This window comes from Emydura macquarii, unplaced genomic scaffold (assembly GCF_026122565.2).
Source record: "Emydura macquarii macquarii isolate MOO-44397 ecotype Brisbane River unplaced genomic scaffold, CSIRO-AGI_Emac_v2 contig_968, whole genome shotgun sequence".
Lineage (NCBI taxonomy): Eukaryota > Metazoa > Chordata > Testudines > Chelidae > Emydura > Emydura macquarii.
In genome coordinates this window covers 17211095-17228702 of record NW_027131105.1, presented here as the reverse complement: position 1 = coordinate 17228702, position 17608 = coordinate 17211095, and the positions used below count along the sequence as shown (strand labels likewise).

At 40.4% G+C, this 17608-nt stretch overlaps 1 protein-coding gene across 2 annotated transcripts in view; it reads right to left on the bottom strand.

Annotated features, from left to right (window-relative positions):
- TMCC1 (transmembrane and coiled-coil domain family 1) overlaps nucleotides 1-17608 on the bottom strand; it is a 182354-nt gene that overhangs the window by 143446 nt on the left and 21300 nt on the right. Inside the window, exons 2-3 of one of the 2 annotated variants that reach the window (XM_067544351.1) lie at nucleotides 9935-9992; nucleotides 6256-6964 (exon numbers count right to left, since the gene is read on the bottom strand). In XM_067544351.1, the coding sequence (XP_067400452.1) occupies nucleotides 6256-6804 (549 nt within the window). In that variant the 5' untranslated portion in view covers nucleotides 6805-6964; nucleotides 9935-9992. Of the gene's footprint in view, nucleotides 1-6255; nucleotides 6965-9934; nucleotides 9993-17608 lie in introns of those variants that run through there. The other variant, XM_067544352.1, reaches the window with a different exon arrangement.

Sequence of the window (17608 nt, the reverse complement as noted above, 5' to 3'; positions counted from 1 at the left end):
CAATGGCCACAGTGTGGCAGACTGAATGCTGAATTAATTTTTCAAACAGCAAAACACCACCTTTTGAAATGCTGAGGTGATTTATGAGCTAAAATTATGGTACTGTGATTGTACAGAATCATAAAGCAATGAACTCTGCTAGTAAACATGTATTTATGAATTGAAATGGACATGTAAGATTTTTAAAATTTGATTTAATGCACCACACATTTAATGCACCTGCCAATGGGTTCCATGGTGGCCATTGTGTTGGGGACAGCATGGGTGGACATATCCATGGTTGATGTACCACTTTTCTCAGCTGCTCTGGGGTCTTTGTTTGGTGTGCCCTGATATTGACCTGCTTCTGATGGGGAAGAATGGTGCAATAAAAAGGCACCTTCCTCTTGGTCATCAGTCTTATTGCTTGAGAATGGTGGAGTAATGGGGAGAAGGAACTGAGGGGGTTGGGTTGCACGTCTGATAACTGAGGCGCCAACAGCGCCGCGAGATACCAGTGAACATGCGCGACCCAGACAGACACTGCTGCTAAAACTCTGATTGATGGCGCCAGGATGCACCAATACCTGAAATGGAGCACCCATAGGGACGTCACTTGAAGAACCACCACTGGTTGAGATGCCCTGCTGCCACAGCCGAATATAAAAATACAAAAAATGTGCCATATTTGAAGACCGTTGATAAGCACAGAGTTAGATGACGAAGTGCTGATCATGACTCTGTGGTCAGCATGAATCAGGACAAATCAAGTTCAGCATTATGTCATCTAATCGTGATTAAACCCTTAGGGTTTAAGCAGGATTAGGTGTCGATTTATCCTGGTCTACACTGACTGCAAAGTCATAGTCAGCACTGCCTCAGCTAATTCATTTCTTCATAACCAAGTTCAAACAAGCTACATTATTTAAGATAAGTCAAGCTCTGTAGTCTTCTGCAGTTGGTTTAAATCAGTCAGGTATGTTGACTGATAGGGTACTTGGGGTTTCCACTCCCACTTAAAACATCAAGACTACTAAGAAGATATTTATTTCAGCCCAGCCCTACATTCTTTGGTCTTTGAGCAGAACGTCACTTGTGCAAACTCTGCAAGAGCTGACATTTAATGGAAGCTAACTAATACTGGGTGGATGCAATAGAGCCCAGAACGGTACCTGACAGAACCTGAGTCACTGGGATTCAACATTCATAGTTACATCAGTTATGACAAAACAGGTTAATTCCCACTGCATGATTAATGGTCTTCCTTATCAATGATCTGATCTTTAAGTGTAGTAGCTGTTCTAGTTACTTTAGGTATCTCGATATCTAGAGAACACCTATCAACATATTTTACATACACAGGAAAACAGAGTAAGGATTCCCAACCACAGCTGTCTATTTCCAGTGAAATGTTGGGCAATGGCTCTTTACTACTAGTATCCATCAAGGATGCTGGTAACTGGATCGTAAAGCTTTGCAGGATTTCTCCAGTTATGTATCTTCAGACATTGGGATGATGAACATCCTTCTCCCTCTCTGACAAAAAGATGGTGCAATACACATAAAAAAAGATGGTGCAAAACATAAAAAGCAGTTGGTACCAATCCAAGAAAATCTAGAACCTGGCACAAGAAGGGCACCTGGTCATTGAAGCTTCTGAATTGCTTAGCCCCAGGAAACGCTCTCTTTTATTTGGCACAACATAACTCACTATCACAGAACTTTACAACAGGGAAAAATGTAATCTTCCCTCCACCGTTATTCATTCTTTTTTGACAGTGAAAACATGAATCCTAATTTTTTTTAATTATGTAAAAATAGAAAGTGAATCACACCTCACTATAGGGAGGTTTGCTGCAACAGTTCACTTGTCAACAAACAATTCCATAGTTCTTTTTCCTAACACACATACAGTTCATAGTGCACAGTAACATTGCCATCCTAGGCAATTGTCTGTTCTCTCTGCTGCAGGCAGCCCATGCCTACCAAAATACCCAACCAAGTTAGGTACTATGCTCTTATATTGATTCATCACGCTGAACTAGTGCATGGAATGCCTGTATTTCATGATAATGCTAATCTTCTAACGGAGCAATCAGCAGAGACAGATTAGCATTCCAGCACAATTGTAGTTCATTCCCATTTTTGCAGTACATGTTAGGCAGATGAAAACCCAGCAGCAAAAATTTCGTCAAAAAAGCAAGGTTGAAAATCTTGCTTCGACAGTCAGCAGGCTGTTAGCTGAAAGTGTTAGTGGAAGTCAAGCACATCATTATCCCAGATTAGGGAAAAAAGAATCCTCAGTAAACCGGGTGGTTTAGGAAAGGAGCTGCCAGACTAGGGAGAGAAACATGCTAAAATACACAATATCTTACAAATTCATAAAAAGTACTTTGGATGGTTAGCTTTCCAGGGCATGGGCAGTCACTTATTATACATTTGTACAGAACCAAGCACGGTGGGGTGCGGATACTGATTGGGACCTTTGTGTGATACTAGAATACAAATAGGTAGAATACAGACCATGGACACTAGATACTGATTCTACTAGTAACAGCAAAAAAAACAACCCTGGAAGGTCACAGCATAGTTAGGGATGAAACAAATCATATACAGCATCAGCACCCAGTGACCATGGTATGAATCCTATCTATTGTGTATTAGGTACAGCCTTAACTCAGCCCTCTGGTGCGTATGCCAATGCATTATGATACAGTCTAATTATATGATGACACCCTATTTTTCCCTCCCACCATAGGAAATAGTGCTCACTTAAACACCATTCAATGTTTTGTTTTTTCCTCATTGTTCAACATATGACTCGTGCCTTACTTACTACACACTATTCAAACCATGCTCTAAAGGCAGAATTATTCATTTTCTTACAGGCTTCTCTCCCTGCCAGATTTCAAGTCCCTACACCAAAGCATGGGGGCACGAGAGTGTCTCAAAACAAGATTAATTATTTTTTTTTTTTAAATATTTTTGCCTATGTTTCTTTAACCTTATTCTCAGAAACAACTGAACCATGCTGACTGAAAATCCCCCACCGCAAAAATTATATGAGAGGCAGATACCAAGCAAGGAAAAGTTTCAACCCAAATGCCCTACCAGCCCTAATAGATGCACATAAGAAGTCTAAACAATTATCTTGAAGTGTGAAAAACAGCACTTTCATGTTCTTCTAACATGATTGGTCTCAATATTTTACCATATATTTCTAAACAATTTCACCTTCAGGCTGAAAGTTAAACTCTGACAATCTGCCATTAGGAAAAAGCGTGCCATAACACTGCTTCTAGAACAAATTAATGTTCCAAGTGTCTGGGATAAATGTTTTGAGAAGGTGGTATTTCATTTAGATATTTTCCCAGACTGGTCCTATCGGCTGGTGAGCTAAGTCTGTTTTTAAAAAAAAAAATAAAAATCCAGCATTCTGGTGTAGCCCAACTCAAATCCAACCGTTGCCCGTCTTCCCCCTTCCTTCTCCCAACATAGTGATTAGGAAGTGCAGCCAAGTGGGGTGGGAAGAGGAGCCCCAGAGGCCCATTCTCCTTAGATCAGGAGGAATACTACCTAGAGTGAGGTGGGAGGGGGTGAAAGACAGGGGAAAGAAGAAGAGATCAACTCAAGCCCCAGGGACACTTCTTCCCAACCAGGTGGTAGACAGCTCTTGGTGAAGGAGCCATCTTATGTGGTATGCACTACTTAATATGTAGTCCCTTTAAGTAGGAAGAACAGTCACAAATGTTGCCTGCCAATTGTCAAAGGTAATATGTTCCAATAAGGCCCAGGTATCCGTAATGTACCTTGTACAGCTACAAGCATTTAAATGTTTTTTGCAAGTATCAACTGTATTTTAATACGATATGGTATTAAACACCACCAAAACAAAATGAGTAGAAGCTTTTCATTTCCAGTGAAAACTCAATCACATTCACTTCCCAACAAATATGCTCTAATGCATGAGCAATGTCTCCTGCGTATAAATAAGCTTAAAGCCATGGTTATTTAAGTTCAGCTCCTGTGATAGTGTCAGTCTCCTTACCTTCGATGAACTACAGTGCTACTACAGTTTTTGGCTTTGGGTTGTGGATAATTAGGTCCTTATGAGCTCATGTCTATTACCGCCCCCTAAATTCACATAACACAAAGGGAGTCACTATGGAAAACTAATTTAAAACCAATGAAAGGCCCTATCTTTGACAGCGTTCAAGAATGAAACCAACTACTCCTGTAAGGATCCGGATTCGACATAACTATTTATTGCTATTCAACTAGTTTTTGTCATGAAGAAATTAAAGCCACAAACAGATACCATTCCAGGCAGACTCCCTCAATGCCTATCTCAGGCAGGATCTTTATTCTATTGATATGTCTGCTTTAGAATGAAATTGCAATTAATGCCACTACTTTGTAATTGCTGCCTATATATACACACACATAGAACATCACATGCTAACTTTTGGCTAAATATCAGGGAAAAGCTTGACAGTGAGACATATTAGACTGTGGAATAGTTCAAAGAAAGCGGATGCACTTCTGTCACCTGGAACATTTACAAGTAAAATAATAGGTCAACAGTTCAAACTTTGTGAAGGCTGGAAGCAACTGATAAACCACCACCAAACAGTCAGATGTAAGCAGCGTCCACTACCCAAAAATGCAACACATACAACTAATATTTATTAGTACTATTCTTAGCCATCTCAAAGGAGAGCCTTTAAACTACCTTCTCACTTATCAGGTGGCCCCTCCGAAACAAGGTTTCGTCTCATCAGTGGAGAAGTGTGAGGAAGGTTTGCTCCAACACTGCTGTATCCGTTCTGTCGCTTAAGAACTTCAGTCTCCATTAGTATTCATTTGAGAGGTTTTGTATTTACTAAAATGGCTTAGAGCTCTGAAAGAAATCTAGCCCTCCATCTGGCTAATTATACTATTTCATATCATATCAAATCAAATTAGACTTGGAAATCAGTTGCGTATTTGAAAATACTGTCCTAATTAGAGTATTTGTTTCATCTTTGACAAAGCATGATGAAACAAGTGGCAATGAAGCAAGTGGTTGATATTACTTATCTTTAACAATAAACTAATTCCAAGATCTTGCCCCTACACATGGATTTATTGGTCCTCATCCTTCAAAAGCTATATTTTCTGAAAATTATAAAATTTTGTAAACATTGTACAAACATGAAATCCTATAGTGCATCGGTTCTGCACCTGATTAATTCTGAGCTATATTCTTGTAATAGTTACTTTAATAAAAAACATGAAAAAATAGATTCTGGTTAACAGCACAGCATGTTCTTTCATTATCACATTTATTCTCCTGTGAATAAAATATGCACCCTCTTGCAATACTTATCAGAACACATGAAGGCTTTTTATTAATGGCACCACATATATTCTGAGCAACAGCCGGGGTTAAATCAGAAAGCTAATTTCTTCAAATGGAGGAAGTTTAACAGACAGATGAAGCTTAGTTTTGCTCAGTCAGCACTTTTAAATGTACCAAGTAAATCAATGTAGAATAGAAGAAAAGTGCAAAACAGACTCTCATCCTCACCCTCATCAATCCACCAACTGATATAGTTTTGTAAGAACATGCTGGAACAGATACCACTAGACACACTGCATCACTTGTGAACATTTTTCTGCACAGATTAAGTAAACTAAAAGACACTACTAATACAGTGCATCTTTCTGGCTGTTTGATTCATTCTGTTTAGATCAGTACATGTGGCAGTGTGGAAAGCATCTTAAATATAGTCCAATGCTGGGTTCACTAAAAACCCAGGTTTTGGGATAGGCTTTCAGCATCCACAGTCTATCTGGATGGATCTATAGTTCCATTCACACAAACTAAACTGTCATTTTTCTGTAATATAAAGAAGTCTAAACAGTCACTCAACTTTCTAAATAAAGGTTTGCTGTAGCAATCTAGAATGACAGATGCTAGCAAGAGGTAGAACTAGAACAGCTGTTTGTGTCACACCATTTCTTCTTGGATGGTAGAATACCATCAGACCAACATAATATACTAAGTGGAACTCTCCAGTTCCAGAGATCAAATGCATATAAAATAAGCCACATGCCATTTGAAAAACAACCTATCGTTAACATCTTTTCAAGCTCCTTGCTCCACTGGTGAAGAAGCTATTTTACATAGTATCTCTAGTATTTGGCAAGAAAAAAAATCTTGCTTTAAAACAGAATTCAAAAGGTTTACAAAACCTGCAAGTTGACTGATAAAAATCAGTCTGGATAACTTACCCGCTCTGCTGCTGTGGCCTCCTCACCAGCTACATAAACAGAAGAAGTCATCTCTAGCACAGACAAGTTAGTGGGAGCATCAGTGGTGGAGGAAGACCTGGGTCGGCCTGAATGAATATCTTGGGCAGTCTTCCTGTTGATCTGTGGGCTTCCCTTTGGGGCATCCGTCTTGCCCCGCCTGCTATGCAGGCTCGTCCCTCTCTTCATCTTAGGTGGCACTCTGATCTGCTGAAGCACTCGGTTCAGAGCTGTGGGGTGGGTGGAGACACCATCAATTTCAGTACAGGCGCTTTGGCTTTCCAGATCCATTTCGGGCTCCATATCAGCCTGAGCTTGTTGCACATCATGTGGAGACACTGAGGACCTCCTGCGCTGGTGCTGGAAAAGGTGCTTCAAGCCTTGGCCAATCACATTAATGTTCTCCAAAGCATTCTGAGTAATTTTGGACAACTTTTGCTCAGATTCGTGTTGTTTTTTGGCATCTTGATCTTGGGATTTGCCTCCAGGATCAGGGTCGTCATAGATCTGTTCACTGCCAGAAGGCTCCATTAGATGACACCCAACACGTTTATTTGACCACTCATAAATACAGATGTCCCCTGTCTTTAGATTATTTTTTTTTAAATGCCAAGATTGTCAGCCAATTAGGTGTGCAATTGCTTCAACAGTGACTACACATGCAGCTGTGCCACGGTGGTCTCATGCTTATCTAACATTAAACAAAAGAGCCAATATTACACATCCATGCAGAAACTAGCAGATTACAAAAATCAATACTGAAAACATGCTGTTAACAAAATCTCTCTTTTCCAAGCATCCTTCAGCCATCATGTTAGAAACATTTGTGCTGTATGCAGTACAGAGTTTGTGAAAGGACTGCTCATTCTTTATCAATGGGGAAATGCTCAAGACAGGAAGTGGAGCTGGGGAAGTGAGAAAGGTTAAAAATGATGCTCATGAAAAATGGAGTGAATGCAATAGAGCCCAGAACAGTACCTGACAGAACCTGAGCTACTGGGGTTCAACATTCATAGTTACATCAGTTATGACAAAACAGGTTAATCTCCACTGAAAGATTAATGGTCTTTCTTATCAATGATCTGATCTTCAAGTGTAGTATCTGTTCTAGCTACTTTAGGTATCACCATATTTTACATACACAGGAAAACAGTGTAAGGAGTCCCAACCACAGCTGTTTATTTGTCAAATGCTGGGCAATGGCTCATTACTAACTAGTATCCATCAAGGATGCTGGTAACTGGATTCTAAAGCTTGCTTCAAGTGTGGACAGGGAAGCTACTTACGTATAATTCTTTCCATAAAAGTATCTGAGCAAACAAAAAGTGCCTTTCTAAAAGCAGATTTACTGAGTGATTAGACAGTCACAGGCAGCAGCACAGACGTGTCTAGCTCAGCCATTTGAAAAGAGAAAGTGTTCAGCTAATCCCAGGAAGTCTCAACCCTCTTTCCCTTGGCTCAGATAGCCCACACAACACTGCAGTTGAGAGCTGAGATGGTAGCACACTGCAGGAGGAGTGCAGCAGGGGAACAGAGGATCTTTTCATATTAAAAAGCAGAATATTTAATGGGAGCTAGAGTAAGGGCGGGAAGGTTCACATCATTGCCATGGTTAATGAGATCACATGCATAGAAACTGGAAGTTGTTTTCTTGCAGGAGGAGATTTGATTGTGCTTCTATAAACATATACCAAATCACAGAAGTCTGCTCTCAATCTTGGCAGGAGACAGCATGAAAAACCCATGATCTTATTAAAAATGCAACATATATTTAAGATTTATTAGAACATTCATTTTAATCTTAACATAGCTGCAGGAGCATGATGTACTGAGAAGGGATTATGATCCAAGATCTCCCTCAGTTTTGTGCACCTTAGACCTAACACAATGGGTTACATTGACATTCTAAGGTATCATTTTAGCAGGCAGCACAGCAAGATCAACCAAATGAGCTGCATCAAGCTCCCTTCTCTTGGATGCCTTCGCACATGGAGGCAAAATGAACTACAATATTTAACAGGAAACAATACTTTCTCATGTAGTGCCTTTCAGATGAAGATTTCAGACCAAAGCACATTACAAGCATTAAGCCTCAAGACTGGGGGCAAGTCAATAACCCCATTTTACACAGAATGATAGACTGAGGCACAGAAAGGTTAATGACTTGCCCAGGCTCGTACAGCAATTCAGTAACAGAGCTAGGAATGAAACTTAGGAGCCCCAGCTCCCAATAGCTTAGTTTTAACCGCTTAACACATCCCTTGTCAAATGACCTTCTATGTCTTCATGACTAGTATCCTCCTTGGACTTTAAAGAGGTTGGTGTTTTTCATTTCATACATAGTCATGTATTGTTTTTACTTTGACTAATATAATTGTGTGTCCAGACAGTCCAAATCTCAGTCTCCATTCAGGCTGAATTTTTTTTTTTTTTTTTGGGGTGGGGAAAGGAAGGGAAGGACGGACAACACACAAAACTAGAATATATTTTCCATTTCATTCAACAGGCAAAATGGTTCAATAAACAAACCTAACTGGTTAACAAGAGAACCCCCAAAACTGTTTAGCATACTAAATGTATAACTTGACATATGATCCATACTTCCATATTTACTTCAAAAATTCCCAGAATATTCATTTTTCAGGCAGTCTTTATTGAACTGCAAACAAGATGGCCAATTTATTCACTAAACAATACCTGTATCTTCTCCTGCCATAGCACGTTTAATAAGCTTACCATTGTTTTAACTGATCAACAAATCTAACAGCAGTAACTAGAGCCACATGAATTTGGTGAAAATGATTAGACTAAAGCAGCCCTTTTTCGGTTTACAAACTAACCACGAACAGATGATTTTAACTTTTTTTTATTTGAAAATAGTTTGATGAATAAAACTTGTTTGCACAAAGTCTGTCTGGCTGCAAACTAGTCCCTAAGTATTCTCTATGTGCATTTTATGACTGATTACTAAATTGCATTGTCTTATTCCTGGTCCCTTAGTAGCAAACCTAAGGGAGTCCCTTTTCCTATTTGCCAGTTTTCTGCTTACCTTTATATTTGTTTAATGAACTTACTGTGGGGCAAAAGGCCTTTTCAAAATGGTTAAGGTATGCATTTCCAGGGCGGTTATCCTTCACTTTCCATGAACAAATAAAGAAATTTGTTCTCACAAATGTTCACAAATGAAAGACACTGAATACCAGCACGATTAACCACTGCATTTTATTTGCATGAATATTCACACGTGTTTTTTGCTGTTATCACTCAGTTCTATCCATAACACTTCAGGCACGATCTACAATGTAGATGTTATCTAAAGTATGTCCAATTTTTCACCTATAACAACCTTCACATTGTCCCTTCAAGGGAGGAAATCAAGTAAAGACCTTTTCAGTATATATCACAATTCTGTAATTGTCTGTAATTCTGGTTAATTCGAGAAGGGTGGCAATACATCAAGTTAATTTTGTAATAACTCCATATACACTGCGAAAGACTTGACTGAGCACTTCACAACACCTTCCTTATTACATCTCAAAATGCATTCAAACATACCCTTCAATTGGATAGTTATTTCATAATAGCTTTGGGAAGTAAAGCTTTTCAAATTGTGCAGTTGGCAAAAAATAGCCCAGAAGTGTAAAAAACAGTTAGTACTTGCCTCCATCACTTGTCCTTAAGCATGACTGACTGGTATGAGCCCCTCCATTGAACAGAAGCTGCAAAAGAAATTGGACATGAAGTCTAGCTTTTAGACAGAAAAGAGACATGTATACATATGGAAAAAATATAAAATTAGCATGGTCCAAAACTAAATTTAAAAGATAGATCAAGTGCACCAGGAACAGGTTGAACTTTCAAAAACTGGTTCAAAGCAGCCACAGAGATACCATTATAAACTGAAGTTTAAACCAAGTCTTACAGGATTAATTGTGAAGTTCATGTGAAGGACTGTGCTCTATTGCTCAGAGTTTATGGTCATTGGTATGCACACACAGTATAGCTGGATTTCAGGCTAGTGTCTGCAAGAACAGACTGGTCTGCTCTCATTTTCTTCCCCCTTCTATTTATTTTTAAAATGTTCTGAATACAGGTTAACCAGCTTTGCTCTGTGTTTATTTTGGGCTCACCTGTCATTAAATGGGAACTGTAAGCACCTTTGAAATAAGAACACTTTCCAGCTCATTTATCAATTAAGCTTGTGTGCCTGTCCTTGGCTGAACTGATACTTTGTTAAGTCCAATGGTAATGCTTTGCCATGAATCACAACAGATATCTCCAAGTTCACTACAGCAATTACATTCTCCCCCTCCAACCCCTTTTCCAGTGATGGAAGAATACAAACTACAAAAACACTAAACTATTGAGCTTGAGCCCTCTTTACAAAGACTTGCTAATGGAGCCTTAACAGCAGCCCTATGGATTGGATACAAGAGATTTTAAAGAGTTTAGGTCCAGCCGCAGCAGAACTTGCCACATATCAAGCACGCCAACGCTGCCTTGTTTTTCTTTTCTAAAGAAAGGATAGTATATTTCAAAACACCTGAATAACTGAGAGAGTATATTGACCATCTGTTTAGCATTTTCAGGTGAAAGGGAATGACAAGCCTAACATCATGATGCATGTTTGCTAGCGAAACAGCACTGCAGAGAGGACTGAGTGATTCAGAGAACTGGTAGTGCTTTTCTGAGCAGATTTTTCAAGAGAGCTCAGATTCCATCTAGACCCCTAAATGAAGCATCCAGGTTTTCAGAAGTGAAAAGCATGCAGCAGCTCCCTTGGAAAACAATGATGCGAGTACCCCTATGTGGCCCGGCAACACCTGCCCTGGAAATGGTTGCCTTTACTGGAGAATAGATAATTCAGTCTCTAGGGCCTATTCAGTCCTTGGTCTCTTTTCCAAGACTACCAAGAAGAGATTTATTGTGGTGGAGTATTTTGTATATGGTTACTTGTACATTAGGAACCTGACCAATAAATAAAATGCTCAACAATTCATGTAGGTCACCAAAGAGCTTTAGGATTATGTAGTAGCTACCCATCTGGGCTGGATTTTAACCAGTGACCTATAGATGAACAGGAGTGACTGGGCGCAAAGCACTTTTGAAAATCTGGCCACTTTATTTTGGGGTCTAAATCAAATCTGAGCTCTTCTGAAAAATTTAGCCCTTCATTTCTAGGTCACTAGTTCAAACCCAACTCTGACCAGTAACTACCAAAGGCTGTTACTAAACCTAAAGCTCTTCGGAGATGTAAGTCAGACGTTCTCAAACTGTGGGTCAGGGTCACCAGGGCCAGTGTTAGACTTACTGGGGCCTGGGGCTGAAGCCAAAACTCAAGGGCTTGAGTCCAGAGTGGCAGGGCTCAGACTCAGGCCCTGGCTACCCCACCATGGCAGCATGGCATGGCAGTGTGGGAAACCTGCACTACTGTGGCCTTTGCTATACCTATTCTCTGGCTAATGCCTTCAATAGCCAGTGCTTTCCACTCTGCACTTTTCCATAAGCATTAGAATTAGAGGGGAAAAATATGCAACCTCTACCAATACATGAGCACTCAGTAGAAGGCTGCAAAGACAGCACTTGCAGTACAATTAGGTTACTTCACTGTTTTATTGCATCTCAGATTCACATTGCTAACAAGGCAATTAAGAAAAGAATAACCAGGATCACTGAAGTTGGATGACAGAAAACGAAAAAAATTATGAGAATAAATATGAACAATTCAAGAATAAAAGGATTTAGGGAAGATAGATGAAAAAGTTTTCAAAAAGATCATAACTTAAAAGTACTGTAATTACATTGGCATAAAACCAGTGTTCAAGAGTGGAAAATTAGGCCCTAAGTGTGATACATTCCTGCCATTGGACTTTTCAGTCACTAGCTGTCTTACACTTCATGTTTTGCGTACTATACTATACATTTTTTCCACAGACAAATTCTGTAATTTTTTAGATAAAAAAGTCAATATGTTCACCTAACTGTTACGCTGGCCTTCTTTGAATCTTAGCTGAAGAACCTGAACCGCAAGTTTTTGTTTCTTTTAATTTTTGGTCAGGAAACTAATGGAATTTTGTAAATTTGATGTGCATGTACTTTCTATGCTTCTCTCACAGTTCTGGCTAATAGACATTAATCATGACCTGCTATTCCAATCTATGGTCTTTCCTAAATAGTTTTCATGTACTCCTTCTAACTTCAATATTTTTCCCCCCCACTTAAGTTCAACTCCCATTAATTTTTTTCAAATGTCAATCTATAACTTATAAGAACTGTAAAGTTTCTGCCAATTAAAACTTTGTCCAGCAATCCTAAGGCATAGAACTCAGTGGGCACACAGACTCCTAGGATTAAACTCAGTGAAAGCGCAGAGCCTTCATCTTCACACTGTAGAATCCATTTTCCACAGCCCCTAAAGATGGATTTGGAGATTTATGTCATGACAGTTGCTTGCCTTTTCCTCTTCTTGAATCAGGGTCTTTCTTAGATGGTAAGGATGTCGCATTTCCTAATTTCCACTAGAAACCATAATTTTTTTCCTGTTTGCATTTTCCATGCGTAAAAAGCTTCATAGGGACTGATTTAATAAAAAGCTTCAGCTTGTAGATAGATGGGTTTGGTTTTTTGTACAAATGGAGACACCCTGTCCCAGTCCAATCTGATCAGCATAAAGACTGCTGGTATCAGAGGCAATTTTTTTTCTTTCTGTAACAGATCAAATATTACTGGTGATGATTGTTCCAAAACACAAGATGTTGCTGCAGGGAGGAAGATCTACATTCCATTCCTTCATTCTTTGCTCACTTTGCTTTTAAAAGAGTGTTCAGTGACATCACTATATTAAAAGAAAGCAAATTTCTTGGTCCAACAAATTTGGATTTAGCTGTGTTAGATTCGCTGCATTCAGGTCTAAGTTTTACTCCAATATATTTCTCCTCTCTCAAAAATATGAACACTTGCAAGCAAAAGCTGAAAAATAGCTTATGGTGGTTCTAAACTAGATAGCCTAAGAGCAAGACTACTATAGAACTATAGGATGAAGGGGGAGAGGGAGAAAAGATCATTTCCTTTTTTTTCCATGTTGAAAATAAATCAAAGATTCTACCTTATTTTTGCAGAATATTTAGAAATAGTGTCACATATGTTGGAACTGCTAGGTATTAATAGAGCCCTCAAGAGTGTAATATCCACGCTCAATTAGCCAAGACACTATTGTTATTTCTGCTTCTAACATGCTATATAAAAAGGTTCATTCTAAAATTGGCAAATACTACTACAAACTTAATCACTGCACAAGTTCCCTACCAGACATGAGCAGCAATTTTGTGAAGAAGTCACTTATCTGTTCTCCTGTCTGGAGATAGTCCACTGCATTTCAGTTGCTTCCAGGGAGGGAAGATATTAGGAAATGAAAGGGAGATAAGAAAAAGCCAGCCCAAGAAGGATTCTGTACCAAAGCATAAAGCTTAAACAAATAAGGCTGAAAAGGCAATATGAAGGCACAGGCACATAAGATAAAGTACAGTATTATAGGAACACTGGTAAACAACTTCAGTTGATAAGAGGAATTAAGACAAAAGTGTTCATTGTTTAGCAGAATTAAGCAGCAAAGTAATATAGGCAGCATAACCTTGGGTGTGTAGAAATCTGGTAATCCTTTCAGAAAGAGGATCTGGGAGAAACCGGAACAGGTGTAATGTTCTAAAGGGTTGTGGTTTGGAGAACACTCAAAGGAAGCTGGCAACGGGGATAACAGAGAGTGACCTGACCTGTGCAAACAACTGAATAGTAAAATGACGACATGCCTGGCAAAACAGGTGTATTTGATCACAGTGCTACTACAGAACAACTTGAAGGAAGCAAGAGATTGGAGAGTCACATTAATGGGGAAAGGGTCTGGGGGAGAGAGAAAATTCAAGCAGGGTGGGAGAAGGATTCATAAAAATATTACTACCTATGCATAAAGAATGTGAGAGTTACTGGAAGAGGTGTAAAAGGGAAAAATCATTAAGAAATATATTGAACGGAGGACACATGTAGCTTCCATGTAAAACACGTGCCATCCCTCATGTAGATTCATGGAAGATAAGACTTGCTGGGATTCTAATGTTTAAATTACCAAAGTAAGACACAACGGAGAAGTAGGGGCCAAAAGCGATCTGGGTTTCACAAACTTTTGTCACTACACCTGAGATTATTCAGTATGAGAGAAACAAAGGGAGTGCTGCCAAAATGGATTAAAGATTAAATGAAAGGAACAGGGGCAAAAAGAAAACCTTTCCAAGCTCTGAACACCACAGATATGAGGTAACAAATTGGCTGTAGTGAGAGCAATGAGCGCTCCTCCTCTGTTTAGGTGAATCTTTGTGAAGATTTAGAAAAGGGTAAAAAAATCTCAGGCGTGGCTACATTGTGTCTGTTCCCATTTAAGTTGCGGTTTCTGCTTTCACTATCTTGCATCTTGTTGCATTGAATCGGGTACAATGAGGGAGGGGCCCAGCCCCTGCCTGGAGCTGGACATTTGGCCCACCTGCCCCCCCCCCGTCAGGATGAAGCGGTGGCCGGGCCAACTTTGAGTGATGTTGCAACTCCATACACCTGCTTGGCCCCCATCTTTGCAGTACTTCTGGCACCATAGGCACCAGGCAACATCAGCTCCCAGGGAAGAAATGGGAGACAGGGCACTGAGAACCTCTAGTCCCCAGGAAGATGGGAAAATTGGATCTAGGCTTTTGGTTCTTCTGGGAACACCAGACTCAATCCTCTTCCTGCAACTCTGAACTACCGGGTCCCTGGTGGAGATGGTGCTCTTCAGCCCCACTGACTGCCTCTCTGGGTAAGGGCTCGGGCTGGACGTGGGGCGCAGAGACCATGGGGCTGGGTGCAGAGGGGAGAGGTTGGGTGTGGGGCAATGTCGAGGAAAGAAAACAGAGCTGGCTGAGAGGCAGCAAGAGGGGAGTGTGTGCAGATATGGGTGCAGGGGAGAAGAATGGAGGTCTGGATGCAGAGGCAACGGGGGAGCAAGTAAGTGTGTGGGGCTGGGTGCAGGACAGGAGAGGGACTGCTCTGGGACCGCTACTTAGGGGGTTGCACCCCAGCATTGAATGGTATGAGCTCACTACCCAAGCCACTGTGGATTAGTTCTCCTGATTCCTTGGTGCATACGGGCCTCCTCCTTGACAGCAAAGGCCAAATAAAGATGATTTTCAAACCACATGCGGGTTTGAACCACACTGTGGCAGGAGTGGACATAAAAGCTATTAGAATATATGAAGAAATTAGCATTCAGCATGCCAGACTATTTTCCCATAATCTTCACAATGAATTGTTAAATTCTACAACTTATTGTTGAAATTATCCAAAATAGTAAGAAAATCAGGTAGGTGCTGCATATCATAGAATCAGAGTTGGAAGGGACCTCAGGAGGTCATCTAATCCAACCCCCTGCTCAGAGTAGCACTAACTTCAGCTAAATAATCCCAGCGAGGGTTTTGTCAAACCGCAGCTTAAAAACCTCTAAAGATGGAGATTCCACCACCTCCCTAGGTAACCCATTCCAGTGCTTCACCACCCTCCTAGTGAAAAACTTTTTCCTAATGTCCAACCTAGACCTCCCCACCTGCAACTTGAGACCGTTGCTCCTTGTTCCGTCACCTGCCACCACTGAGAACAGCCTAGCTCCATCCTCCCTGGAACCCCCTTTCAGGTAGTTAAAGGCGGCTATCAAATCCCCCCTCATTCTTCTCTTTTGTAGACTGAACAAGCCTAGTTCCTTCAGCCCCTCCTCGTAAGTCTTGTGCTCCAGCCCCCTAATCATTTTTGTTGCCCTCTGCTGGACTCTCTAACTTCTCCACATCCTTGTTGTAGTGGGGGGCCCAAAACTGGACACAATATTCCAAATGCGGCCTCATCAATGCCGAATAGAGGGGAATGATCACTTCCCGTAATCTGCTGGCAATGCTCCTACTAATGCAGCCCAATATGCTATTAGCCTTCTTGGCAACCAGGGCACACTGCTGACTCATATCCAGCTTCTTATCCACTATTACCCTCAGGTCCTTTTCTGCAGAACTGCTGCCTAGCTCATCGGTCCCCAGTCTGTAGCTGTGCATGGGATTCTTCCGTCCTAGGTGCAGGACTGCACTTGTCCTTGTTGAACCTCATTAGATTTCTTTTGGCCCAATCCTCCAGTTTGTTTAGGTCCTTCTGTATCCCATCCCTACCTTCCAGGGTATCTACCACTCCCCCCAGCTTAGTGTCATCTGCAAACTTGCTGAGGGTGCAATCTACACTGTCCTCCAGATCATTGATGAAGATGTTGAACAAAACCTGCCCCAGGACCGACCGTATAGCCTCCTCTTACCACAAAAGAGCTCTGTTACACAATTGGCAGGAATATTGCTTAGTGATTAGAGTAAGGAACAGAAGACTGAAGTTACTGGTTCAGCCAGTCTTCCTAAGAAACCTGGGGTAAGTCAACCTCTGTCTCAGGTTTTCCCATCTGAAAACAAGGGGAGGAATGTTAAAGTTGAAGAGACACTGGAATAAAATATGCTGTAATTAAGCAAATATTTAGCATTTCCATTGAACCTAATATACACAAAATCTCATGCACTTTGTTAATTATTCATCCTTATAATGGGAAAGTACTGACATTTTATAAGTTAGCAAATAAACTATAAAAGCCAAGGGAATCACAAAATATACTTTGTTAATTTGATGTGTACTTTAACAGTTACATTAGAAGAATATTTTATAGTATACAAGTAGTCTAGTTTATTGTATGAAAGTATTGATGTCACAGGAATAGAATATCTTATTTCAGCACTCTGCTGTTGAAATAGTTGGGAGGGATGGTCATCTGATGACCATTATGATGGTCATCATAAACTAGTGAGGTGCATAATAACCAGGTTTTACTGAAGCCAGAAATCAAGTTATGTTAAGTTTCAGTGATGTGCTTGGCACTATAAAAACATAACAGACAATCTATGCCCTGGAATGCTCACAGGCCTGTTACATTCATGTGACTAGATTTCAAATCTACTGAGACCTGCCCCTAATCTTCTTTGGACACATCTGCTGAACACTTATAGTTTTGGTAGGGCAATTCTTTAAGTCATCTGGAATGGTATTAACTACCATCCTCATGCTCTTGGGTGGGTGGGTGGAGGGAGGAGAGAAAGAAAGCACCTCTCATTAACCCTCCACCATCTCTTATTAACAGACGGTATTTAGGAAGGTTCACCTGCAGAACATTTTATGCTTTGGTACACAGGAAATGTATTCATCAGCCCTATTCTTGTAACCATTAATTCTTCACATGCTTCTAATT